Raw genomic sequence first — 27,871 nt, 5'->3', positions numbered from 1 at the left:
TCATCCCTTATAGCCATGGAAGGATGCAGGGCTGCAAATGTTATCAAAGTTCTTCTATTGCCACAGGGAATGAGTGTAATATTAAGGGTACTTTCACACTAGTGTTAACATTTTCCGGTATTGAGTTCCGTCCTAGGCGCTCAATACCGGGAAAAAAACTGATCAGTTTTATCCTAATGCATTCTGAATGGAGAGCATTCCGTTCAGTATGCATTAGGATCTCTTCAGTTCAGCCACTCTTACGGTATTTGGCCAGAGAAAATAACGCAGCTTGCTGCGGTACTTTCTCCGTCCAAAATTCCGGAACACTTGCCAGATCCAGCATTATTTTCGATTGAAATGCATTAATGCCGGATCCGGCACCAAGTGTTCTGGCAAAACGGATCCGGTTTTCTTGTCTGCGCATGTGCAGACCTTTAAAAATGCCCCCCAATAAAATACCGGATCCGTTTTTCTCCGGATGACACTGGAGAGACGGATCCGGTGTTTCATTGCATTTGTTAGACAGATCTGCATCCGGATCCGTCTACAAATGCTATCCGTTTGCACACGGATTTGCGGATCCGGCAGCCAGTTCCGGCGACCGAATTGCCTGCCGGATTTCACAACGCAAGTGTGATAGTACCCTTATATCAAGGATTTGGATATCAAAAAATCTCCACTCTAACCCATGGTTTATGCCTAGTATTGAAGCTTAAGCCCGGAATGGAAGCGAGCTGCAATACCAGGCTCTGCCCATGGACAAGAGGAACAATTCAGAATCCGGTCTGACTATACGCAAACCATAGGCATCATTCAAAAGCAAAATCCAAAAAGTTGCCAAATTTCTAATGGCTTGGCGTTCTTGGCTGCCTGGTAGGTGGGAATTATTCTGATGGCTAGTAGCTAGATATGGTCCTCATACAGTAAAAAGGAATAATTCCAATGTGTTCATATCTTTTTGGTGGCTCAAATAGTGATTTGAATGAGTAGAGACGCCTCATGTGATCATCTTTTAGTATGGTTTCATGACATGTTGATATTCTTTGTATTTATTGTAACTTGATGCTTAGAACCTGACACTTGAGGGATAGTTAAACTGCTTTTAAGTTTTGACCCCTTTGACAACCATGTGTTTGCATTCACCACCAGCTATATAGCACAGCTGCATATCAGCCATGCATGCAGTCCTCAAATAGTACATCAATGACTAATGTGTCGACCACATGTTTCTGACAGCTCAAAAGTTGTTCACTCGCCATTCACACAGGCAGTCCAATTTATCAGTAGCATGTTTTATTATGAATGTATTTTCCCCTAGAAGCGTTGGGGAGGGGCACCATATGGAAATGACTCCAGTCAATGAAGTTGTAAAGGGTCCATTGTTTTAATGCAAATACGTTTTAATAATTTTCAGTAAAGTGAGAAATTGCTACTGAAATTCTTTGGCTTCGTTCCCGGGAAGTTTTGTCAGATTTGATAGGAAGAATAGTGCAGCATGCAGCACTAAATTCTTCCTGTCAAAACTATGGACGCTATAACAAAACCTGGAGAGAACGCATCATAAGTCAGTGGGGTCCATCGGATGTCGTTGACGTCAGTTATGTCGTTGATCTGGCAATGCATCATGGTTTACGTTGGTGTAGATGCAGGGGCGTAGCTAAAGGCTCATGGGCCCTGGTGCCAAGAGTTCAGCTTGGGCCCCCCTTCCCTCAAACCTTTGTGCTGCATGAAGCAAAAATTTAAACTGCACCCCCCCCCCCCTCCTCCATACCAAATTCTTAACCTAACCCCTTCTGTCCAGCCAGAGGTGTAACTTGCATACACTTTCTATAATACCAGTGTCATCTTATGTGGCACAAGGGTCTTTGGGCCCCTCTGGCTCCTGGGCCCGGTAGCGACTGCTACCTCTGCACCCCCTATAGCTACGCCCCTGTGTAGATGGTAGTGTAACCATAGCCTTATTAGTGGACTATAACGATCATTTATGTTCTCCATATTATGTTCAGACTGCTTAGTCAAATATGCCGATGGTGACAATCCCACCACTCTGTATTCTTGTCATTGGCATGTTGCATGCATGAATACTGCTGCCAGGGAGAGCTAGAGGACTGCTCGGACTGAGAGCAAGGGCACTCGGTTTGAGTTTGAGGACAGCTCTGACTGAGTACGGGAGCAGCTTGAAATATGATAAGTCATCCATATCAAATTGGTAAGGGTTTGACATTCCGCACCCCCACCAATCAGCTGCTTAGGGACAGAATGGAAACTATACAATGGACAGAGCTGGAAGACTCTGTAGTGCCATGTTGCGGTACTGCAACTCGGTTCCTATTTAATTGAATCAGAGCTAAGGTGCAGTATGCTGGCACCAGAAAATACATAGTAGATGGTGCCTTCCAGGCACTTTATAGTTTCCGTCACCGGGAGCTGCCAAAAACATCTGATTGGTGGAGGTGCCAAGGGTCAGTCATCCACCGATTTGATATTGATGACCTATCCTGAGGATAGCTCATCAATAGTTAAGTCCTGGAAAACCCCTTTAATTGGAGATTCAAAGATCTAAACCGGGTATATCACTTTCCGCACATAAGGTCTATGAGCTAAATGGCTCATGTTCAATAAAAAGGATTTATGAAGGAAGTGAATTGTGATCCCGTTTACAATGGAGAACAGCAAACAGATCATTTAGGCACTAGGGTAGTACTTGTGGGCCCATATTCAGATTTTGTCTACAGACCCCTGATCCTTTTAGGGGTATTCCCATCATAGACAATTATAGCATTCCAATGAAATACTATAATGTCCAATGGATGAGGGTTCCACCTCTGGAACCTCCATCTACTTCAGAACATGACTTGACCCTTGTCCCGCCTGGTAAGGTAGAAAGATCCAATCTGATATTGGATCATTTTCCTCAATAAATGAATGGCCAAGTCTAATATTTTTGACTCATTTGTTTGATTTGGTTATCTTTCTTTAGGAATTTGATTTATGCAGAAATATGTACATTTCTGAACGGTTCACAAACTTTCAAGCACCACTGTATATTTAGTTGTGTTTCTTCTTGATGCACCAGAACTCATTTGTAGGATATATGTACAACTCTCCACTTTTAGTTACCTTCATCTCACACTCTTGACAAGTGATCAGGATGATAATCTTGCTGTGTACAAGCTCTGTGTATTTTTTCGGGAATCAGATCTCCTTAGGATGTAAAAATAGGCTTTGACCTTGTGTGCTCCCTTCAAAAGCATAACATATTTCTGTGACACACAGAACCATAGACTCCTCTTTGGAATTGGGGTTCACACTGTGTCACATACTTTTAATAGCAATGTCCTAGCTTGGAAGTCATGCGAGTTAATGCAAAGCTTTCAATACTTAAGCTTTAAGCTAGGATCCTGAATTAAACCCTCAAATGGTACTATCATCTGTTCTTGGATATGTTTTATTAAAATGTTATCTTTCCCTTAAGCTGGATCGGCTGCAAGTACAAACCCTGCTATCGAGGTGACGTCTTCTGTCCAAAAAGTGCCATCCAAGACTGGACTATGGGTATCCATCATAGGATCTCCATCAAGAGGATCCATTCCATGGGAGACCATTACTGATCTTCCAATCCAGTGCCAGGATCTCAGTGCCAAGTTATTGTATTCTGGGATTGCTTGTCTTCCAGGTTTGTGCAAGTGATAATTTCTACTGTTTCTCCTTTCAGAGTCTTGTTTTAGACCGTAGCAATTTCATAAAATACACAGATATCTTGGTCATAGTCACAAGGGTGCATCTAGTGTCATTATTGAAAGGGCCTCCACCGATCCTAAGGAAGGTACTGCTGGCCCTGACCACCTGCAGCTTGCACTCCCAATCCCACACACGGTGCAACTCCCAGTTCTCCAGTAGGGTGTTAATTAGATAACAGCCTGGTAGTATTAAGTCCTATTACATGAGCCTATAGTGTTCATAAGTATGCTTGTTCTACATCATAGGCCTGTGTAAACATGGCAGCAATCAGCCGACAGATGAGCAATCCCTTGTTTGTCTGCTTATTGCATCTTTTATGCAAGCCTGAAAATCACAGTTGTCAGCAGCATATCTCCAGGGGATGAGTTGCTGACAATTTGCAAACTCCATGGGGACCAAATGATCATACTATTCGTTCCTCCAACAATGTGCATTGGCCTGTGTATGATTGCCAAATCAACTTGTTATACCAATGATCAGTGATTGTTCCGAACACAAATCGGCATCTATAAAAATACCCTTAATTGAACAATGTATGACTGTATTATTTGAGCACTACATAGTAAACTATAAGAGGAGCATAAACAGAAGGTTCTGCACAAGCCACATCTGATCTAAGGCCAACCTGATCATAGACATCTATAGAGAAGTCCTAGCACCCACGTGATTAATGAGGTTCTCCAGTTTCCCCAGGCTTGTTAGTTTATGACCTGTCACCTTCTGTGTTTGGCGGTATTCCTGTGCAGTTATCTCATGATGTCCTGCTTTGCTGGATGTCGACATGTTCATCTTGTTGTAGGGAAGCTTTCATTTAAGCTTCCAGCAATTCAACCAACATAAGCTCTAGGAGATGGCATACTCATAACTGCTTGCAAACACATGGGCAACCTGTGTATATGCAAACTCTAAACTAATTAAAATGTTGGCGTATGTATTCACATGCTTTTTTGTAGAGCTATGAAGGTCTACACTGTGCACTTACAATGTGTGGGCTCCAAACACATGTACAAGAAGCCCATACCCTTCTATGGTGTATATAGTCACTTCATGTGCCACCATATGGTGCCTCAATATGGGAATGTATTACAATGATCCTCTACTGTAGAGGTAATGATTCTGATAGAGAAAACCTCAAGGGTCCATTGGAGCATGCCATGAGTAGACTTCCAACGGTGCCATATTGGGGCTCTGTACAACTTAATCATTGTTAGGAGTCATATGCACCCATGAGTCCTTAACCTCCTTCTGGAATGGAACTAGATTTGGTCTTTGGTAGAAAATGATACATGGGCAGGAGACAAAGAAAGCATCTAGATTCTTTATTTACAGCTACTGTGGTTGTAACATAACTTTTGATTAGTAGATAGCTATTCCTTTGGCCACCTTTCCCCATACACATGTCCAACCCTTGTTTCCCCTGACATCTGTAGAATCGTATCATCTACTAGAGTCGTGGACACCACCATACACATGAATGTCCGGTTCTGTCAAAATTAGTGGGCTTGGCCGACATTCATCTACTGTGTATGGCCACCTTTAGTTTGTAAATGCTATCCTACTACCATGGTGGCCTCACTTACCAAGAATGAAGGATTGTATTAATTGTAGAATACCTACACAATGCTGTTATCTATATGCATTAACTTGATCATTATGATCCTAGGGAGTCGAGATAAACTGGGAAGGGCCGTAATCCAAGTGACCACAGATAGCACAGCGTGGGATGCCACATGGTGCTCTGTAAGAGAAGTGGCTCGACTCTTCCTCTATCTTTTTTCAGTGGCCAGGTAAGATATGACATCTACAAAATCTCTGAGCTTAACAAAACTGTGAAAGAATAGTAGTACTACGATGATGACAGACAGATAAAGGGAAAATGGGTCCAGCACAACTTTGATAAAAAAAGGGCGCAATCTAATTTTCATATTGTAGGTGAAGCAATAATGCAATTCAGATTTATCCATCTTGCCAGTGTTTGCATGTGCTGCTGCATATAGTGTGTGCTTTTAGACAGATAGAGAAAAAATAGTTAGGCAGACAGAATATAAATGAGGAGATAGATAGACGGATGGATGGACAGGCAGACGGATAGTAGATAGATGGTAGACAGGATAGATAGATAGATAACGGGTGGATGGATGGATAGGAGATGGAGGGATGGACTGAGGGACGGATGGACATATGGATAGTAGACAGAATAGATAGATAGATGGGACAGCTGGACGAACAGAGGGACGGATGGACGGACAGACAGATATTAGACAGATATTAGACAGATAGATAGAGAGATAGATAGATAGATAGATAGATAGATAGATATGAGATAGATAGAGAGATAGATGGGACAGCTGGACGAACAGAGGGATGGATGGACGGACAGACAGATATTAGACAGATAGATAGATAGATAGATAGAGAGATAGATATGAGATAGATAGATAGATAGACAGATAGACAGATAGATAGTTACGAGATATTTTATTTCATTATTTATTTTACTCCCTTGTATAGCGCTGACATATTCTGCAGCGCTTTAAAGACATTAGCATCACTTGCTGTCCCAGTGGGGTTCACAGTCTAAATTCCCTATCAGTATGTCATAGATAGATATGAGAGAATAATAGATAGATAGATAGATAGATAGATAGATAGATAGATAGATAGATAGATAAAAAATACAAAACTGGAAACAGTAATATTGATGGAATACATGTCTAATAATATATAATATGAAATAATACATTATTTTGTGGAACTATAATTTTCTTCCAGAAAGGAGATAAGAGACTTAGGACTTATGATTTTAGTGGATGCCAGAAAGCACCCTCCATCTCCATGTCTCCATGCAGCACTGCAATGCGCCCAGGTAAGTGCACAATATAACGGAGGCTTCCGGACATGGCACTTTGTATGTCAGTGTGTGGAGCTACCATATTACAGAGATATTCTGCTCTAGACATAATGCTTCTGGATGGAAAAACAATGCCGTTATATAACACCTGATGGAGAATACCACAATTTTTCTTTCTGTTGGATCCCATACCATATATACCCCTCGGTACATCTATGGGTGCCATATTACAACTCCCTATAAATCCTGGTGTGTACAGAGCCATAATACTGATGTGTGCATTAGGCTGTAGGGTAGAGGTAACAGATGTTTGGTACATGCTGGTTCAAGACATGCTTTCCATCCATAATGGACATGATGCAGAGCAATGAGGGCTTCAATTACTCAATCAGATTTCATGAACTGTCTATAGACCACCAAGAAGCTGGAAATCCCCGACATCCTGAGATTACATAAGATGCCATCAGCGCACAAGCAGTTAACATGGAGATATGTGCGACTCAGAGTGCCCAGCCCAAAAATGACATTTGAGGATTAATTGTCCCATTAGGCAGGAGGGTTCCATAAAGTTTATTAGGTGGTAATAACTGAGGCTGCCTGGTAAAGCGAGACTGCTTTCTAATGAGTTTAGACTGCTTCTGTAATGATGTACACACTGAATCTAAATATAGAGGATTGGAGGACGTATATGGAAACAGCATCTATTAATTGCCGGGTAAATGAAAAATGTGTAACAATTATCTTCTTCCACCAGCCTCCATATATGAAAGTGGGAACATCTAGAGGCTGCTTTGCTTCTACGCTGGTGCCTCCACTTTGCATGGGGGAAGGGGACACATATTACACAGAGGTGCAATGAACTGTTAGCTAAAGGGATCCTTGCAGAAAGAGATTATTTAAATGAGGTTTCAACAATGGAGGAACTGGTGGTGGGTGACGGCCATTGTCTTCTGAGCTTTATCCTTCTTCTCTAATGAGATGCTCATTGTACTTTACTACTGCACTGGCGAGGCCGCAGCACAACATAATACCCCACCATACATGGCAAAGACAAATTAGGGTACTTTAATAGTGTTACCGTTTTATTTTAACTTTAAGTTGGTCAGCATTCATTTGAAACTGTACGGGGGATGAATGATCGTTAGTACGATTGTTCATTCTCATTCTGTTTGCATATTGTCGGCGGCACCCCCCTTTATCCCACAAGATGTGGGAAGCAATGTTAGCAACGTTTTTTTATGCTCACATGAAAAGTGTGTTACAGCGGATTAGGGCTCATGCACACGAGCATATCCGTAAAACACGGATCCGCAAATAACACGGATGACGTCTGTGTGCATTCTGTATTTTGCAGAATGAAACAGCTGACCCCTAATAGAACAGTCTTATCCTTGTCTGTAATGCGGACAATAATAGGACATGTTCTATAATTTTGCAGAATGGACATACGGAAATGAATTACACACGGAGTAACTTACGTTTTTTTTTTTTGCGGACCCATTGAAATGAATTGTTCCGCATACGGTCTGCAAAAAAAAAACAGAATGGACACATAAAGAAAATATGTTCGTGTGCATGATTAAGTAGAATTCATCTGTTTTGTTATTCAGACGTCTGTGTAAGTGACGTACCGCTCAGTATTCGGACGCTCTGCAGTCTGATGGGGCTCAGTACTGTGCTCCTCAGACCTTTCCTATGACATTACCATTCATCAATTACCTGCTAAAGACATTGGTAATACAGTAGTTCAGCATGAATTGTGTTCTCCTCAGCTCTCTGTTGCCCCCTGCTGAATACTGCACTTTGATTCATCAAAAGCACCGAGGGAAGGGTAGTGACCACCGATCCGAGCATGTTTGGCTTCATGGCCTGAAAAACTAAACTAAAGGGGGGGGGGGGGGGGGGATTTATTAACAGCTTTGTGACAGTTTTTTTATTTAAAAAAAATCTCAATTTCTGCAAGCAATTGCTGAAAAAAGATTTCACTATTTACACTGTGCCTGGCAAATGTTGAAAAATGGGCATGGTATATTGGACGGAGACGGCCGGTAACTTCTAGACAGATTTATCAATGCTAAAGCCAGAAAATCATGTAACATTTGGCCTTAAAGGTGTTGTCTCATCTCACCATTAAAGGGATTTTATGTATAGAGCTGAGGACATGGGTTGCTAGATGGCCGCTAGCACATCCACAATACCCAGTCCCCATAGCTCTGTGTGCTTTTATTGTGTAAAATAACCGATTTGATAGATATGCAAATTAATCTGAGATGAGTCCTGTCCCTGACTCATCTCAGGTTAATTTGCATATGTATCAAATCGCTTTTTTAAAACAATAAAAGCACACAGAGCTATAGGGACGGGGTATTGCGGATGTGCTAGCGGCCCTTTGGCAAGCCATGTCCTCAGCTCTATACACAAAATCCCGGTGACAGGTTCCCTTTAATAAGGCGAGATGAGACACAGTCCCGGCCGGGCTGGCTCAATGAGAGCTATTGTAACATCGGACGCCAAAGAGCTCTGCCGTTTCCCCGCCGGTGATCAAGACTGTGTCTCATCTCACCTTAGTAAATCTACACCTGTTCAAGATAAAATGTATTAAATATATTGAAGATCATCTGTCAGCAGCATCAAACTTATTAAACCAGGCCTACTGCTTGGTTGGGTTTATCCTGCTGATTAAAATAGTACCTTTCTTGTGAAAACTGGTTGCGGCGTTCCAGAGAAAAAAATAATAAGACTTTTATTCTTTAGGTAAATGAGGGCTTCAGTACACTGAAGGGTGGGGCCAGCCCTGGAACCCTGAGGTGTGCTGGCCCCACCCCTCGGTGCGCTGAAGTTATGATTTGTATACAGAATATAAGTCTTTTTTCTCTGGCACCAATTTTCACAAGACAGGTATCATTGTAGTCAGCAGGATCAACTCCACCGGACAGTACGCCTGGTTTAATAGGGTTCATCGTCTGGACAGGTGTTTTTTATGAGGTGTTTGCTTCTTAATTGATTTAACTCCAGTCACTCCAATGATCCTTTTTGAGAATGTTATATGAAATGTCAGTCTTAAAGGGGTTATCCGGAATTTACTTTTGATGACCTATCCTCAGGATAGGTCATCAATAACAGCATCACTACCAATCAGCTGTTGGAAGAGGCCACAGTGATCTGTCAGTGCTTATGCCTCATCTTAGACCAGTGACATCACCATACATGGGTCAAGTGGCCTATGTGAAGATCAGTCCCATTCAAGTGAGTTGCAATACCAGACACAGCCACTATACAAGGTACGGCGCTGTGTTTGGTAAGCCGTGAAGAGAGTGTAGCGGCCTCATCAAACAGCTGATTGGCAGGGCTGCCGGGAGTCGGCCCCCAAACCAATCTGACATTGATGACCTATCCTATGAATTGGTCAGCAAATTCCTGGGTAACCTCTTAAATTGATCTGCTCTAATGTCTTTATTACACTGTCTACAATAGCTTTGTCTGTGTCTCAACTCATAAGTGCTTTTCAATAAGCAATACAAGAGCGGAAAGTCACCCCTAGACCTCCATTAGATGCCTACCTTCATTGTAGTCTATCTCACGCCACTCATTTACATAATTTGATGCCGGCATTATACAGGAACACAAGCAGTGCCGCCATTGACAGTCAAGAGACGTGGGAGGGAGTATCCCCTAATGAGCGAGACTTCCTTTTATTAACAAAAACAGGATTTTATTGACAAAGACTACTTTTAATTGCAAACCAGGGCTTTGAATGACTGCCACAGTGCAGCTATAGGGCTGATCCTGTCTAGGGTTGATGGCATGCTGGCAATTGTGATGGGTAATCACTGCGTAATAATTCCATGACATGAGACTATTGTCTGCTCAATTTGACTTATTGAGGAACTGAGAGTCCATCACCTCCTACAGAACACAGGGCCGTCTTTAATATTGATTGGACCCTGGGCAAAAATTTACTTGGGCCCCCTGGATCCCACCTTCCCACACCTTAGCAGGCAATCACGGCCTCCACCACAACACACACACAAAAAATCCACACATCTGGTAGAGTCCAGTAAATGACTGTAATTACTTCCAGTTCTGAAGACTCCAGCGGCTCAGGATCAGTGTTCTGGGCTGGAAGTGGGCACCGCTCTGCAGGAAGGAGACCAGGGCTCGGCTCACCCTAGCGTTACAGTGCACCCCAGCACCCCACAGTATGCAGTATAGCACCCTATAGTATACAGCACCACACAGTATGCAGTATAGCACCCTATAGTATACAGCAACCCACAGTATGCAGTACAGCACCCTATAGTATACAGCAACCCACAGTATGCAGTATAGCACCCTATAGTATACAGCAAGCCACAGTATGCAGTATAGCACCCTATAGTATACAGCACCACACAGTATGCAGTTTAGCACCCCACACTATACAGTACCCCACAGTATATAGTAGAGCAGTATAGCAGCCCACAGTATACAGCACCTCACGGTATACAACACCTCACTGTATACAGCACCCCAAACTATACACGATACAGCACCCCACACTATACAGTACAGCAGTATAGCACTCCACACTATACCGCACCCACAGTATACAGCCCCCCACACAAGATACAGTACAGCAGTATAGCACTCCCCCCCACACTATACAGGCCCCCCACAGTATACAGCCCACCACACAGTATACAGGCCACCCCCCCCCCCCACAGTATACAGCCCACCACACAGTATACAGCACCCCACTATACAGTAGTTTACAGTATATTAACATAACAGCCCCTGTCACCTTTTTCTGATGTAATCTTTACACAAAAAAGCTCCACAGTTAACTTCTGCAACACTCAGTAGGACCTGTGATGACCTCATAGCCATGTGACCAGTAATCGCTAGGTTACTGGTCACATGGTAATGATGTCATTAAGGTCCTAGATCAAAACTCATTAAGGTCCTAGAATTAAGATCATTAACACAGAACGATCATGATGCCTGTGTAGCCGACAGCCTGACACCCAGGGCAGTAGCTAGTAGGCTCAAGAGGCAGCTGCCTTGGGTCCCCCAGGAGCAACTGGGCCCAGGGCAGCTGCCCCTTTTGCCCCTTGGTAAAGACGGCCCTGACAGAACATTACATAGGATTTATTTTTTACTTTATCTTAAGCTTTTGCTACAGTTTTACATTCACATCTGCATTTATTGCACTTATTGCTTGAGTATTTTATAGTGCAGCTCTCATGTATCTTTAAGAATAGTAGACTCCGAGGGTGAGACCAACGGTTAGGACAATGCCACCTTAGGCCTCATGCACATGGCTGCGTTAGGACCTGTAGAGGTGTTGTATAAAGTCATAATACAGTGATATGGGCCCACACTCTATCTCTGTAGGCCTACAGTTTCTTGCAAAGGAAAGAGATGATTTCTTTTTCTCAAAATTCTACTGTATTCGAAGAAAAAAACAAAGGCCATTTTCCACCAGTAGCCAAATTATGGGGATATTCTCCTCCAGAAGACATGTTTCATAATGTGGTCCTATACAAAGGCACCCACAGCAGAGCTCTATGTGCCGCCGACAAGCTCCTGGTATGTATCTCTGCCATGTGCATGGTGCCTGGAAATTTGTGGAAACTTACCACTTTGGAAGGCACTTCAAGCGTTCTCGAAGAGCGATAACAAAATATATCTTAATGAGGTTGTCCAGGACCCAGTAAACTAAAGGTTCCTTTACACTGCTCAGTTGTGCAGATGATTGTCGGGAAGGAGACCACAGTGAAGTAGACTATATTTACATGCAGAGATCTCCTCCACAGTATGGAGAGGAGTGATCGCTAATGCCATCGCTCTTCCCCATATAGAATCATTGTTTGCTGGCAGCAGAGGCTATTTAGACAGCCTGATCTGCTGCTGCCAAACGATGATTTAGATGTCCGTATGAACAATCCTATTACCCAATGAACGAGTGTTTCACTTGTTCATGGGTAATTGGTGGCACCTTTACACCATCAGATTATTGCTAATGAGCGTTCCCACAAACCCTTGTTAGAGATGGTCTGCCCGATGCTCGACCAGTGTATAGGTCCCATAAGGGTTAGAACCTGAAAGGATTGCAAAAATGAAATTTACCAAAGCAACTATTCTGCTGCTCCACCTGCCGAAAGTATGAGGCACTTGCAGTACATGGTAAAGTCACATCCAATGGTCGGACAATAGCGCCACAAATGCAATACAACAGCTAAAGGGTCATTTCACACAATCGTATCTTACTGTCTGCATCCGTTCCGCAATTTTGCGAATCTGTTGCGGAACCATTCATTTTAATGGGGCCACAAAAGATGCAAATGGAACATCGTATGCTGCCCTTACCCGCACTTCAGTTCCGTGACCCTTCCACAGCATTCAGAAATATGCTTCACAGCAGCCACATGGGCCATAAGCACAATGGAAATGATATCTTGACTTCTAAGCCAGAGTGTTCTGGCTATGCTCAGTGACCTGTGTAGAAATCACTGTACAGGGAGAGATACCTAAGCTGGTACATCACCTATCATGAATGGCAGATTCTGTGTTGTCTATACAAAAGTATTATCAGTCATTATTATCCTGCCTGTGATGATAATGAAATGACTGCTGAGAAGTGATATTCACAGAACATATTATTAGACTTAGAGGCCAAGGCAAAAATTTCAGTAATGTAGGATTATTAAAAAAATATATATATAGTGATTGACATAGTATTAAAAAATGGGAAAATTTGTAAAAAATATCCTTTACATAAAATCGTGTTTTAAGCAGTAGGCTATTTTCTGATAACATGTAGCTTTCTCCTGACTATCTCCCTTCACTCTGCAGGCTTCCTCTCCTGGCTCTATCCAGAGCACTGTCATTCTTGTAGAAAAGGAAACAGCTCCCCAGCTGGACAGGATGCCTGGACTACAGGTAAGTCCTTACTGCCCTTATCTCATTCCTCCCTTCTATATCTGTATTCTGATCTGATGCATTTAGAAATGGGCTGTTGATAACTAAATGGAGCTAAGCTGCAATACCAGACACAGCCTATGATAACAGCAATGCAGTTTGTGAAAAAGCAGCCATTTTTTTTCTAAATCCTTAAGTCAGTCTGTCCCTTGGTTGTACAACCCCAATTCCCAAAAAGTTGGGACACTTGGTAACATATAAATAAATGTAAGTAAAAACTTGCACTGATTTACAAATCTCATGGATCCATATTGTATTCACAATAGATCACAGAACACATATCAGATGTTGAGAAGTGAGACATTTTACAATTTTATGAAAAAAATTTACTTGATGGCAGAAAAATCTCCCGAAATTTGGGACAGTCTGTAAACATCTGGGAAGCGGTCAATGTTAAATGCTCATGTCGTGATCTACAGGCCCTCAGACTGCACTACTTTAAAGACAGGCATAATTATGTACTGGAAATCACTACATCAGCTCAGGAACACTTTCAGAAATCATTGTCCGTGAACACAGATCAATATGCAATCCACAAATGCAAGTAAAAGTTGTATCATCAAAAGAAGAAACTATATGTCAACAGGATCCAAAAACGCCACTGTCTTCTCTTGTCCAAAGCACATTTAAAATGGACTGAGGCAAAATGCAAAACCATTCTGTGGCCAGATGAATCAAAATTCGGAAATTCTTTTTTGAAACCATGGATATCATGTACTGCGGACTCAAGAGGAGAGGGACCGTCCAGCTTGTTATTAGCGCACAGTTTAAAAACCTTCATCTCTTATGGTGTGTGGCTGCATTAGTGCCTATGGCGTGGGCAGCTTACACATATAGAAAAGCATTATCAATGTTGTTTTAGAACAACATATGCTCCCATCCAGACGTCTCTTTCAGGGAAGGCTTGCATAGTTCAGCAAGACAAAAGCTAAACCACATACTGCATCCATCACAACAGTATGGCTTCATAGAAGAGTCTGGGTGCTGAGGTGGCCTGCCTGCAGTCCAGATCTTTCACCAATAGAAAACATTTGGCGCGTCATGAAATGAAAAATTCAGCAAAGAAGACCCAGTGTTGTTGAGCAGCTAGAATCCTATCAGAGAAGAACAAGACAACATTCCTCTCCCAAAAGTCCAGAAATTATTCTCCTCCCTTCCAGAGACGCTTACAGGCTGTTGTAGACACGGCCCCGTTCCAAGTTTTTGAAGATGCATTGCTGTCATCAAGTTCTAAATTAGTTAAATGTTTTAATGAAATGGAATAATGTCTCACTTTCAACATCTGATATGTGTTCTATGATGTAATGTGAATAAAATATGGATCTATGAGATTTAAAAATCATTAAATTCTGTTTTATTTTACATCTACATTTTATACAGCGCCCAACTTTTTCAGAATTCAGGTTGTAAGTAATATATATTAAATAAAAAATACCATTTTTTTTCTTTTTCATTCTGCCAAGGTGTTCATACTTTCTTAATGTTTGTACTTGTAGGTGGAAGTCCTAACATCATTGAAATCTCTAGGCAGATATGTGGACATTGGACAGTTGACCTGGGACCTTGGAGGCACCTACCCATACTGCCACAGCGAGTGGGTCCAATTTTATCAGGTGCCACTGCCTGCTGGCAATAAATAAATACGCTTCAGCTTGGTATTTCTATTGTAGCTTCACATGTCACAACTTATGTCTTCAGTTCTCTAGTGAATTTTTCTTGTGCATTTGTCAAGAACCTTGATCAGTTAGGCTACTTTCACACTGGCGTTTCTGGGTCCGCTTGTGAGATCCGTTTCAGGGCTCTCACAAGCGGCCACAAACAGATCAGTTCAGCCTCAATGCATTCTGAATGGATAAGGATCCGTTCAGAATGCATCAATTTGGCTGCGTTTGGTCTCTCTTGCGCTTTTCAGGAGGACACTAACACACAGCTTGCAGCGTTTTGATGTCCGCCTGACGATGAGGAGCCAAACGGATCCGTCCTGACTTACAATGTAAGTCAATGGGGACGGATCCGTTTTCACTGACCCAATATGGTGCAATTAAAAACGGATCCGTCCCCCATTGACTTTAAAAGTAAGTCAAGATGAATCAGTTTTGACTTAGACTTTTTTTTTTTTTTTTATGAATAATGCAAACTGATCCGTTATGAACGGATGCAATCATTTGCATTATCGGTGCAGATCCATCTGTGCAGATACAAGACAGATCCTCACCAAACGCGAGGGGGAAAGTAGCCTACGACGGCTGTCAGGAATACGCCTGTTATACTGGACTTACAGGAGCTGCAGTACATGTTCTCATATCTCAGTAGCCTTATTATGTTAGTTTCTGTTTGATCTCACATAAGCACAAAACTTGGACTGTGGCAAGGGACTTTGCAAAAAAGAGGATAGATAAACCTTGAAAAATGATTAAAACATATGTAAGGCCCCATGCACACGGCCGTTGTTCACAGCCGTGTGCGGGCCGTGGAACCGCAATACAGTAGTACACTGGTATGATCTATACCAGTGTATTACTGTACTGTGCCGGCAGCAGGGAGCGCACGGCGTCATAGCAACCAGTGACGCCGTGCGCTCCTGCTCTCAGGAGGGATCCAGGCCGCGGTTCCACGGCCCGCACACGGCTGAGAAACACGGCCGTGTGCATGGGGCCTAATACAAATGAATGGTGGATCTATAGATGTGTTATCTGCCTGTGATGATAATAAAAATGATTGCTGAAAAGGGATTTCCATAGAGCAGGAAGTTTTGATAAATTATTAGGCTTAGAGGCCAGTGCAAAAGCTACAGGATTTTTGGACTTTTTTTAAACTATACATAGGGGGCTCATATCCAGGCTGGGTTTGAATAGAGAGGATTACGGAAATAGCCATGCTCATTGCACATAGAAGTGTCTTAGAGTTACGGAAAAGAGTAGTAGAAAACAGTTCTATCTAATCTACATTTTATCAACTATTTTTTCTTATAAAAATCTTGGATTATGTTTTTCAGAAGCTAGATTCTTTCTCAGCAGACCTCCGAAAAGCCTCCGATTTACTGCAGCATGCCATCCAAGAACTGGGTGAAGGCAACACTCTGCAGGATTCCAAGGTAATGGTCACATCCCGATAATTCTATTGTTTTTGTGAGAGATAGTAAAAGTCTTAAACTGGATTTACATGGCCTGAATATCAGGCCGATTATCGGGAACGAGCATTCCCATGAACGCATGCATGCTCCTGATAATCTTCCCATCTAAAGGTGCCGCAGATCAACCAAGGAATGATCAAAACGCCTGTTCATCAGATGAAATGATCGAAGGTGCGGACACCTCAATCATCGTTCCCGGGCAGCAGATCGTGCTCTCTAAACAGAACTCTGCTGCTCAGGAGAAATGATTTTGTATGGGGTCCTCATATTGTGGAGGAGATTGCTTCAAGTAAATGCATTGCTTCATCATCACTGAATGAGAACACGACTGTCGGGAAGGAACGCCTCTTCTCGACAATTAACTGCTGCTAGGCCTGTGTAAATGTAGCTTTAGACTTGCTGAGCAAACAGTTTATTTTATATCTTCATAGGAAGTAGAGGAGAAAATGGGTCAGTACCGGGAGTTGATGAAGGTGGTTTTAAGCGACTCTCGTTTAGTTTCCTTACAGCGGGAAGGAGGGACCACACTGGCTAGACTTCGCAAGGAGGCAACTCGCTTCTACTGCTCTCAGGATGTCAGGTAACTATAACTCAACCCACTATCTTAATGTGCCAGTATACAGCTAATCACAAAGGGAAGGTCTTGTACTTCAGTTACAATTAGAGATGAGCACATCGATTCTAAAGACTCATGACTAAGGTATTGGTTAGACTGCTCGGGTCTCCCTAAACCCCTTAACTTTCTTAAACCCACCAGCGAATAAAAGTCGGACAATATTTCGGATAAAATCGGCCACAGCAGCCATTTTTATTAAATCTAATATATAAAGCTAACAAATATACATAGAAACACAGCCGGCACTACTCAGCGTAATACGATAATAACGGAACTCCAGTCCAAGAAATATGCAGTGATACCGGCGGTGCTCTGCTGAGCAAACGATCCAAATTACATGAATAAAAAAGTAGAAGAAAAAGCGGCACTCACCAAATGTTCACAAATCGCAGCTTTATTGTCGGTTAAAACACAGCAGATGCGGGTCACTAGTGCAGGAATGTAAGGCACGTGACGGTGACGTGGTGGAGGAGCGCCGTAAATACCCGCCTCCCCTCAACATATACAGTACAGACCAAAAGTTTGGACACACCTTCTCATTCAAAGAGTTTTTTTTATATTTTCATGACTATGAAAAAACGCATATGGAATTATATACATAACAAAAAACTGTGAAACAACAGAAAATATGTCATATTCTAGGTTCTTCAAAGTAGCCACCTTTTGCTTTGATTACTGTTTTGCACACTCTTGGCATTCTCTTGATGAGCTTCAAGAGGTAGTCACCTGAAATGGTCTTCCAACAGTCTTGAAGGAGTTCCCAGAGATGCTTAGCACTTGTTGGCACTTTTGCCTTCACTCTGAGGTCCAGCTCACCCCAAACCATCTCGATTGGGTTCAGGTCTGGTGACTGTGGAGGCCAGGTCATCTGGCACAGCACCCCATCACTCTCCTTCATGGTCAAATAGCCCTTACACAGCCTGGAGGTGTGTTTGGGGTCATTGTCCTGTTGAAAAATAAATGATGGTCCAACTAAACGCAAACCGGATGGAATAGCATGCCGCTGCAAGATGCTGTGATAGCCATGCTGGTTCAGTATGCCTTCAATTTTGAATAAATCCCCAACAGTGTCACCAGCAAAGCACCCCCACACCATCACACCTCCTCCTCCATGCTTCACGGTGGGAACCAGGCATGTAGAGTCTATCCGTTCACCTTTTCTGCGTCGCACAAAGACACGGTGGTTGGAACCAAAGATCTTAAATTTGGACTCATCAGACCAAAGCACAGATTTCCACTGGTCTAATGTCCATTCCTTGTGTTCTTTAGCCCAAACAAGTCTCCTCTGCTTGTTGCCTGTCCTTAGCAGTGGTTTCCTAGCAGATATTCTACCATGAAGGCCTGATTCACACAGTCTCCTCTTAACAGTTGTTCTAGAGATGTGTCTGCTGCTAGAACTCTGTGTGGCATTGGGTGGGGGCAGATCTCATTAGTCTGGTCTTTTCTATATGAATTGTAATTGTTGAAGAATGTGAAGTTACACTTGAGCACTAGAGAATCTCTAAGAATACTGGAGGACGGCAGGACCTACCAGCATTAAATAATGGTTAAATTTTTTACCTATCCATAATACTGTGCGGTTTATGGGCGGGGGTCCGGGGCCCGGGACTTCGGGGGGGCCGGGCATCGGGTGTGACCCGAGACGCGGTTCTTCCTGTCAGACATGAGGTTGGACTGCGGGCAGTGATTTGACACATGTGTGGTATGGGTGCTACTAGGATGTTCTCTTAATTGGACGGAGTTAGTCTTTGGTTGTGTCTTTGTCCACATTCTCTTTAATTGCCGGTGACTGTCGAGTGATACTCGATCTGAGTCCTTTGGCATATGAGATACTAATGTGAATACATGTGAGATACGGATAAGCAGGGCATTAATACTCAATTTTAATCACCTGGGGATGAGGCAGTAAAATATGTGAGCGGTTTCTCCACCACTGCGAGAGAAGACTGCCGGACCCCCTCTCTTGCTTTATGAAATGTTTCAGATCAAAGATCACTGTAAGCCCGCTACGTGTGGTCTATGTGAGTATCAGGTGACTGTTCACATGATTGCTAATCCTGCCGATTGTGCTCACCCATGTCTGGAGGAGGGCGTACGTGGTGCGCGTTCGCTGCCTGGCGGCCGTCTAGGCTGCGGGCCTCTGATCCCTGCCCCCTATAGATAATATTACGCCAAATGAGATGCTTCCTGCATCCGCTTTATTAAGCTTCGGACGCTGGGTGAATCCTGCTTTCTCCAGCAGTATGTGAGATCTCCATTTGACTCTTAATATCCACATAATTATGGGTACTCGTATGAAATCTTTTGTTAATTATGCTCACAAATCAGAATTGACAGACTTATGGATTTTATAATTCTACAGATGTAATATTGATATGAATTTTTGTGTTTATAATTAATAAAATATTTAAATATAAAAAGAACTCTGTGTGGCATTGACCTGGTCTCTAATCTGAGCTGCTGTTAACCTGCGATTTCTGAGGCTGGTGACTCGGATGAACTTATCCTCCGCAGCAGAGGTGACTCTTGGTCTTCCTTTCCTGGGGCGGTCCGCATGTGAGGCAGTTTCTTTGTAGCGCTTGATGGTTTTTGTGACTGCACTTGGGGACACTTTCAAAGTTTTCCCAATTTTTCGGACTGACTGACCTTCATTTCTTAAAGTAATGATGGCCACTCGTTTTTCTTTACTTAGTTGCTTTTTTCTTGCCATAATACAAATTCTAACATTCTATTCAGTAAGACTATCAGCTGTGTATCCACCTGACTTCTCCACAACACAACTGATGGTCCCAACCCCATTTATAAGGCAAGAAATCCCACTTATTAAACCTGACAGGGCACACCTGTGAAGTGAAAACCATTTCAGGTGACTACCTCTTGAAGCTCATCAAGAGATCTTTATCAATTACATTTTTCATCATTTGGTGGGGAGGTTTATCGTTATTTACCTCAATGACATACTGATTTACTCACCTGATATGGAGACTCATCAGGATCATTTAAGACAAGTATTATTGATCCTTCGGGAGAATAAATTGTATGGTAAGTTGGAAAAATGTGTGTTTGCTGTTCAGGATTTGCAGTTTCTGGGTTACTTACTCTCTGACTCAGGTTCTCGCATGGGTCCCGAAAAGGTCCGTGCTGTACTAGAATGGGACCGGCAGGAGAATCAGAAAGCTCTGATGCAGTTTTTAGGATTTACTAATTACTACAGGAAGTTCATCCTGAATTATTCCACTATTGTCAAACCTTTGACCGATATGACTAGGAAGGGCGCTGACTTCTCTCTCTGGTCGGAAGAGGGATTACAGGCTTTTTATGCAATTAAGGAATGTTTTGCTTCCGCTCCCAGTCTGATTCAACCCGATGTGTCTCAACCCTTCATTGTGGAGGTGGACTCCCCAGAAGTGGGAGTCAGAGCAGTTTTGTCGCAGGTTCCCTCTCCTAACAAGTGGCGCCCATGTGCTTTTTTCTCTAAGAAACTCTCTGCCGCCGAAAGAAGCTATGATGTTGGGAATAGAGTTGTTGGCCATCAAATTGGTCTTTGAGGAATGGCATCATTGGCTAGAAGGAGCGATTCATCCGATTACGGTAATTACTGACCATAAGAATCTGGCTTACCTGCAATCAGCAAAGCGTCTGAACCCTAGACAGGCCAGATGGTCATTGTTCTTTACCAGGTTTAATTTTGTGGTCACTTATCGTCCTTTGATCAAAAACGTCAAAGCGGATGCTCTGTCACGTAGCTTTCCTGGGGGGAGATTCGGAGGATCCCGCTCCAATTTTGATTGATGGAGTGGTGGTATGTGCAAGGTGAGGGGCTCAAGGTGAGGCACTTGATTCCTGTCCTTCAGGGAACTTGTTTGTTCCTTCAGAACTGCGACACAAGGTGTTCAAGGAACATCATGATAATGTCCTTGTGGGACACCCTGGGAGTAGATCCAAGGTGGATCTTATTTCCCGGAGATTCTGGTGGCCAGGTTTGCGTAAATGTGTTTAGCGCTATGTAGCAGCTTGTGAGACCTGCGCACGCGCTAAGGTGGCTCACACATCAGGATCTCTTCTTCCTTTGTCCATTCCATCTCGTCCTTGGACTCATTTGTCCATGGACTTCATCACTGATTTACCAAGTTCCTCTGGGAATACTGTGATTTTGGTGGTGGTGGACCTCTTCAGTAAGATGGCTCACTTTGTACCATTATCAGGTTTGCCCAATGCTAAAACTCTCGCTCAGGTGTTTATTAATAACATGGTGAAACTACACGGCATTCCCTCTGATGTGGTGTCTGATAGGGGGATGCAATTTGTCTCCAGGCTTTGGAAGGCGTTTTGTACTCGTCTGGGTATTCAGTTGTCTTTCTCTTCGACTTTCCATCCTCAGTCAAATGGACAAACTGAGCGCGCTAACCAGAACCTGGAGACTTATTTGAGGTGTTTTGTCGCTGAGAATCAGGAAGAATGGTCCTCGTTTTTGGCCTTGGCTGAGTTTGCCTTGAATAACCGTAGAAAGGAGTCAACTGATAAGTCACCATTTTTTGGCGCATATGGTTTTCACCCTCAGTTTGGTATTTTTTCTGGGACTGAATCTTCTGGTATACCTGAAGAAGAGAGATTCTCTTCTTCGTTGTCTTCTATCTGGCGAAAGATTCAGGTTAATTTGAAAAAGATGGGTGAAATATATAAACGTATGACTGGTCCGGACCTGTGTGTGGGTGATTTTGTGTGCTTGTCCACTAAGAACATTAAGTTGAAAGTACCCTCTTGGAAGTTGGGCCCAAGATTTATTGGTCCTTACAAAATCTTGGCCATTATTAATCTGGTGGCGTTTCGTCTAGAACTTCCGCAGGCCTGGAAGATCCATAATGTGTTTCACAGGTCCTTGTTGAAGAAGTATGTTGAACCTGCTAAACCATCTCCTTTGCCTCCTCCTCCTGTCTTGGTTGATGGTAATCTGGAGTTTCAGATCTCCAAAATACTCAACTTGCATGTTCTTCGGGGTTCCCTTCAGTACCTGGTGCATTGGAGGGGATACGGTCCTGAGGAAAGGATGTGGGTTCTGGCTACTGATGTTAATGCTAGCCGCCTTGTGAACGCCTTTCACGGGAGTCACCCGTAGAAAGGGGGGGTACTGTCACGCCCTGCCCTGTGAGTGATCTGAGAATATCTGTCAGACTTGCTGCACGTGAATCTATCTGACAGATTGCTTTGTTGTGGCTTTGGGCAGAATCCCACACCCTCACAGGTTCTGCTCATTAGTTTGTTAGCGATGCTATTTATACCTGCCTCTCACTTTAGCCCTTGCGGTTTATAGTTTCTCCTGGAGATCTCTGCTGGTGTTTGGTGGATCTCCTGCTCCCAGTTCGTCTTCAGTTAAGTTCTCCTTCCTTCCCTTCTGTTGTTTGTACTGGCTAGGCCTTAGGTAGACGCTGGTTCCTTCATCTTGAGCAAGGAACCAGTTGTCTTTCCGCCTGCTCCCTAGCTGAGGGTTACAGCAGGGCTTAGGTTGGTGTGCATGAACACTTCTCCCATCGAGATCTGTTCATGTTGGTAGCAGTCAGGGAAAGGCTCAGGGATTGTCAGAAGATGACCTTTCCCTGTTCCCTAGCTGTGGGGCCTAGCCTGCTTTTTTGTTTGATTTTGTTGTGTTTCGTTTGCTTCCCTTCCCTCACCTACTGTGACATCCACGTCTCGAGGATGCTGTGAATGGAGAGGTGGATGCCCATGCACTCTCCATTCACTGCTGTAGGAGATCCCAAGATAGACGAGTAAGCATGCTTGGCAATTATCAGAGTTCCTACATAAGTGAATGGAGAGAGCAGCCCATGTGTGGCCCCCTCTCTATTCACAGCATCCATGAGATGGGAGTGAAAAAGACCCTTGTTCTTGAAATAGGTGCAAGTCCCAGAGCTGGGAACCACATCTACTGGACATTTATGGCATATCCTGTAAACATACCATAATTGTCCAAGATGGGAATAACCCTTTAAAAAACCTCTGAAAAGTGTTCATAGGTATAATACAGTCTACAGGAAGACATGGCGTACAACTCCTACTCCAACAACCAGGGAGCGGCAGGAGAGATGCATACAGAGACTTTTCTGTGTGAATGTTATATATTCTTACTATCCTCCCTTATTTAGACCCCCAAAATAAAATTTGAGCTGTCAACAGTCATTAAAGCCACAGCCTCTAATAATAATGAGATGACTGCTGACATTGTCCCTGTCTATACAACAAAGATTGTAAGTGTGCTTATGCTGTGTGCTCCAGTGGCCAGTGTGAAAACTGGATGTCTTTTATAGGCATATTCACATAAAACTAAAAAATGTCAAGCCTTTCTTCAAAATAATATGTTTACAGTAAAATCTCTTTATATAAAAATGAGTTTCTGTATGGCTATCTGTTCTTTATGCGCGACCAAACGACTGGACCGAGCTTCACCAAATTTGGCACACAGGTACATCAGGCATCCGGGAAGATTTTAGACCAGGTCTCAGCTCTCTAGGACGTACCGTTCCTGAGATATTCACAAAACATTAACTGCATTAGCCAATACAAGCAAGTCTTTCACTCATATCCCAACTGTCATACACACAGTCACATGTCCCTTATCAGCCAATAGAAGCTCTTGGATGGATGTTTTGCGACTGTCATGTCGCAGTCGCAGCAAGTCGCTGTCGCAGTGCAACACCATAGCCTATCATTATAAAAATTGTTGTGCGACATTGGTTCGACAAAATGTCTTGCGACACATATCGTCATGTAGCCCTAGCCTTAAGGGGGCAGGGCGCTGTGGAGGTCACTGTTAAGGGGGCACGGGCCACTATTAAAGGGGCAGCTGCTGCGGATGTCACTGTTAAGGGGGCAGCACTATTTAAGGGGCAGCTGCTGTGGAGGCCACTGTTAAAGAGACGGGCACTGTGAAGGTCACTGTTAAAGGGGCGTTCACTGTGGATGTTACTGTTAATGGGCAGGCCGCTGTGGAGGTCACTGTTAAGGGGGTAGGGGCCACTATTAAAGGAGCAGCTGCTGTGGAGGTCACTGTTAAGTCAGAAGGGTACTGTGAGGTCACTGTTAAGAGAGCGGGGTACTGTGGAGGCCACAGTTAAGCGAACGGGTTACTGTGGCAGTCAGTGTTAAAGGGAAGGGTGCTGTGGAGGTCTCTAGTAAGGGGGCAGGGAACAGTGGAGGTCACAGATAAGGTGACGGTCCCCTATGGAAGTCAGTGTTAAGGGGCAGGGTGCTGTAAAGGTCACTGTTAAGGGGGCGGGCCCCTGAGGAGGTCAATGTTAAGGGAGTGGGGTGCTGTGAAACTCACTGTTAAAGGGGCGGGTACTGTGAAGGTCAAAGTTAAGGGGATGGGCTGCTGTGGAGGTCACATTGTAAGGAGGCGAGGCACCGTGGGGGGGCAATATTAAGGGGTGAGGGGCTGTGGAGTTCACTGTTGAGGGGGCGGGGTATTGTAGAGGTCACTGTTAAGGGGTATACTGTCGATATCGACACATAGAAACATAGAAACAATAAATGAAATACTGCAAATGAGATATACCCATGCGAAGCCGGGTTCTTCTGCTAGTACCATATAAATGTGATGAAATTTTCCCTTTAAGACTAGCAACATCTACATTTTAATGACTTAGGTTCAAAACCAGTGTCTTTCAGAACTTGATGGGCTTTTTCACAAAAGCCAAAGGGCCACAGTTTGCGAAAACACAGACATAGATGAGTAAGGTAGAACCTATTTCAGGTTAATGCACTTAACACCATAAGAAGGAAGCAGAGCGAGGCACTTTCTGACCAAGAAAATTATACGGTGTGTCACAGGTGTCTCCCAGTGTGCGCCCATAAAAAACAGTTGCTTTGATGAGCTAAATCAGGGGCTGCGGGAACGTGTGCCAGTATGCGCTCTCCATAATGCAGTGCCTGCTGACAAGTAGAGTCTTTACCTAATACAGGGACCTGCAGCTATAATTGGTGCACTGCAAGCTAAAAATGTTTCATTTAGCTCTAAACCAAAATTCCCACGTTTCAAAATGGCAAGAAATCAAAGTTTGATTTATTTGACTAGTGGATTCAGTTGCAAAAGCCGGTCATCATGAATGGACAGCGGTAGCTGCTACATGTTAGGGCCATGGGTCATCAGTTTCATTTTGAGGTGCATCAAACACCCCAAGATAACTAGTGAAGTGGAAGACTGGATCAGATGCCCCCCCCCCCAACGGCTGCTCCCTCTTCCCTCTCACAGCATGAGCCTCGCAGGCAGGGACACTGTAACATGATCCCTCCACCCCTCTCACAGCATGAGCCTCGCAGGCAGGGACACTGTAACATGATCCCTCCACCCCTCTCACAGCATGAGCCTTGCAGGCAGGGACACTGTAACATGATCCCTCCACCCCTCTCACAGCATGAGCCTTGCAGGCAGGGACACTGTAACATGATCCCTCCATCCCTCTCACAGCATGAGCCTCGTAGGCAGGGACACTGTAACATGATCCCTCCACCCCTCTCACAGCATGAGCCTCGCAGGCAGGGACACTGTAACATGATCCCTCCACCCCTCTCACAGCATGAGCCTCGCAGGCAGGGACACTGTAACATGATCCCTCCACCCCTCTCACAGCATGAGCCTCGCAGGCAGGGACACTGTAACATGATCCCTCCACCCCTCTCACAGCAAGAACCTCGCAGGCAGGGACACTGTAACATGATCCCTCCATCCCTCTCACAGCATGAGCCTCGCAGGCAGGGACTTTCCTGGGAAAAACAGCCATTTGTTCAAAATGATAACTATTTATGTACTCACCCCCCCCCATCATCCCCTGCAGGTCTCTGTGCAGCCCACATGTGACTACATCAGCAGCCTGTGGTTGGCTGCAGCAGTCACATGTCCCTTCAAACAGCAGATCGGATCAGATACTGATGACCTATCCTGAGGATAAATCAACAGTATTAAACACTCGGATAACCCCTTTATTATCGCCTCGCAAATTAAGGGCTCATGCACGCGGCCGTTGCTTGGCTGTGGCCGTGTTTTGGCCCGCAAACAGCGGGTCCGCAATACACGGGCACCGGTCATTTGCACCCCACATCACGGATACGGACCCATACACGTGAATGCGGAACGGAGGCACAGATCGAAGGGCCATAGTGCTGCCATGGGTTTTCTGTCTGGGCCTCCGCATCTTAGTAAGATGCAGATCGCGGACTGCATGCGGCGGCCCCACTGTTAGTGCCCGTGCATTGCAGACTGCAATTTGCGGTCCGCAGCACGGGCCCAGCCAGCACAGATTCATATTGAGTTTTCTAAACTGGACAACCCCTGTAACGCAGATTTATTTTAATTCATTTAATCCTCCGCTTTGGTTTTCGAGTTTATTATATGCATTATTAGCTTGTAGCTTTGAGTTTTGCATATTTACTTGGAAACAGGCCTTTTTCTGTGTGTGTGGGTGTGCGCGCATGTTCCCATCTGTCTCCACTTGGTGGCACTGCAGTGCAGCTGTGCTCAGTTTTATCTAGGAGTGGGAATACCGGGGAGGGAGAGGTGTTAAATACTGCTCATTACATGTCCTCCGAATACTCAGCCTTATCAACAACCAGCCACTTAGCACATGCAGGCCTGTAGGAGCTGACACATAAAATACCTCTCCTGACGGACTGAGCATGGGGTCAGCAGCCATAGAGGTAAAATAATCAAATAAAATCTTGGATTAACCCTGTAAATCCTCATTAACATATATTCATAGGTAGCGATGAACAAAGTATCAAAAATTCAATACGGCTGCTTAGCCGAAATTGCTCCGTGTGAAGCGTATTTCTTAAGTAGTGGGTGCAATGGCAGGAAATGGCAATTGCACTGCTACCCTCATATGCCGTGTTCATAGCTGATCGCGGCATCTAACATTGATATTATAGTGTAGCATAAAAAAACTATAAAACAAAAAAAAAAAAAACATACTTACCTCATCTATTTGATCGCGAAGAGTCGTCTGTCGCCATCTTGATTGAAGATCTAGCATGAAATCTTATGATCATCATCTCTGCCACGCACAGGATTTTTTATGCGAGATCTTCAATCAAGATGGCGGCAGATGGCTCTTTGTGCTCAATCGGATGAAATAAGTATGATTTTTTTTTTTTTCACTTTTTACCGCCATTTCGGGAAAATCGATTTCCTACCATGAAGCACAAGGAAATTCGGCTTCGTGGCAAATTGAATTTTCCCAACGCTATTCATAGGTCAAAATTATGCTCCTCAATTTCAGATGACTACATTAAAAAGGTTCTCTGGAAATTAGATATTGAATATCCTCAGGATAGCCCATCAGTATCTGATTAGTGGCAGTGCGACTCTCAACACTCTCAGTCTCTGATCATTTGTTTTGAGCGCCGTGGCCTCCTCACAGCATAGAAAACACAGCGCCGTACATTGTATAGTGGCTGTATTTGGCATTGCAGTTCTGTCCCATTCACTTAAATGGGAACTGAGCTGCACCTAGGGCATGTGATAGATGGACATCCCAGATCAAGGAAGAGGCTCCATCGCTCTCCTGAACACTGGTCGGGTGAGTGATGCAGGGGGTGC

The 27,871-nt window shown here is 43.8% G+C and overlaps 1 protein-coding gene across 1 annotated transcript in view; it reads left to right on the top strand.

The window, feature by feature from the left end:
• Positions 1 to 27,871, top strand: part of KIAA1755 (KIAA1755 ortholog) — a 50,192-nt gene that overhangs the window by 4,462 nt on the left and 17,859 nt on the right. The window contains exons 3-9 of the mRNA XM_044299470.1: positions 3,458 to 3,658; positions 5,387 to 5,510; positions 6,496 to 6,589; positions 13,409 to 13,495; positions 15,031 to 15,147; positions 16,530 to 16,628; positions 17,099 to 17,247. Of these exons, the coding sequence (XP_044155405.1) occupies positions 3,458 to 3,658; positions 5,387 to 5,510; positions 6,496 to 6,589; positions 13,409 to 13,495; positions 15,031 to 15,147; positions 16,530 to 16,628; positions 17,099 to 17,247 (871 nt within the window). The remainder of the gene's footprint in view (positions 1 to 3,457; positions 3,659 to 5,386; positions 5,511 to 6,495; positions 6,590 to 13,408; positions 13,496 to 15,030; positions 15,148 to 16,529; positions 16,629 to 17,098; positions 17,248 to 27,871) is intronic.

Source organism: Bufo gargarizans, chromosome 6 (genome assembly GCF_014858855.1).
Source record: "Bufo gargarizans isolate SCDJY-AF-19 chromosome 6, ASM1485885v1, whole genome shotgun sequence".
NCBI classification, from domain to species: Eukaryota; Metazoa; Chordata; class Amphibia; order Anura; family Bufonidae; genus Bufo; species Bufo gargarizans.
This window is presented reverse-complemented; position numbering and strand designations above follow the sequence as displayed.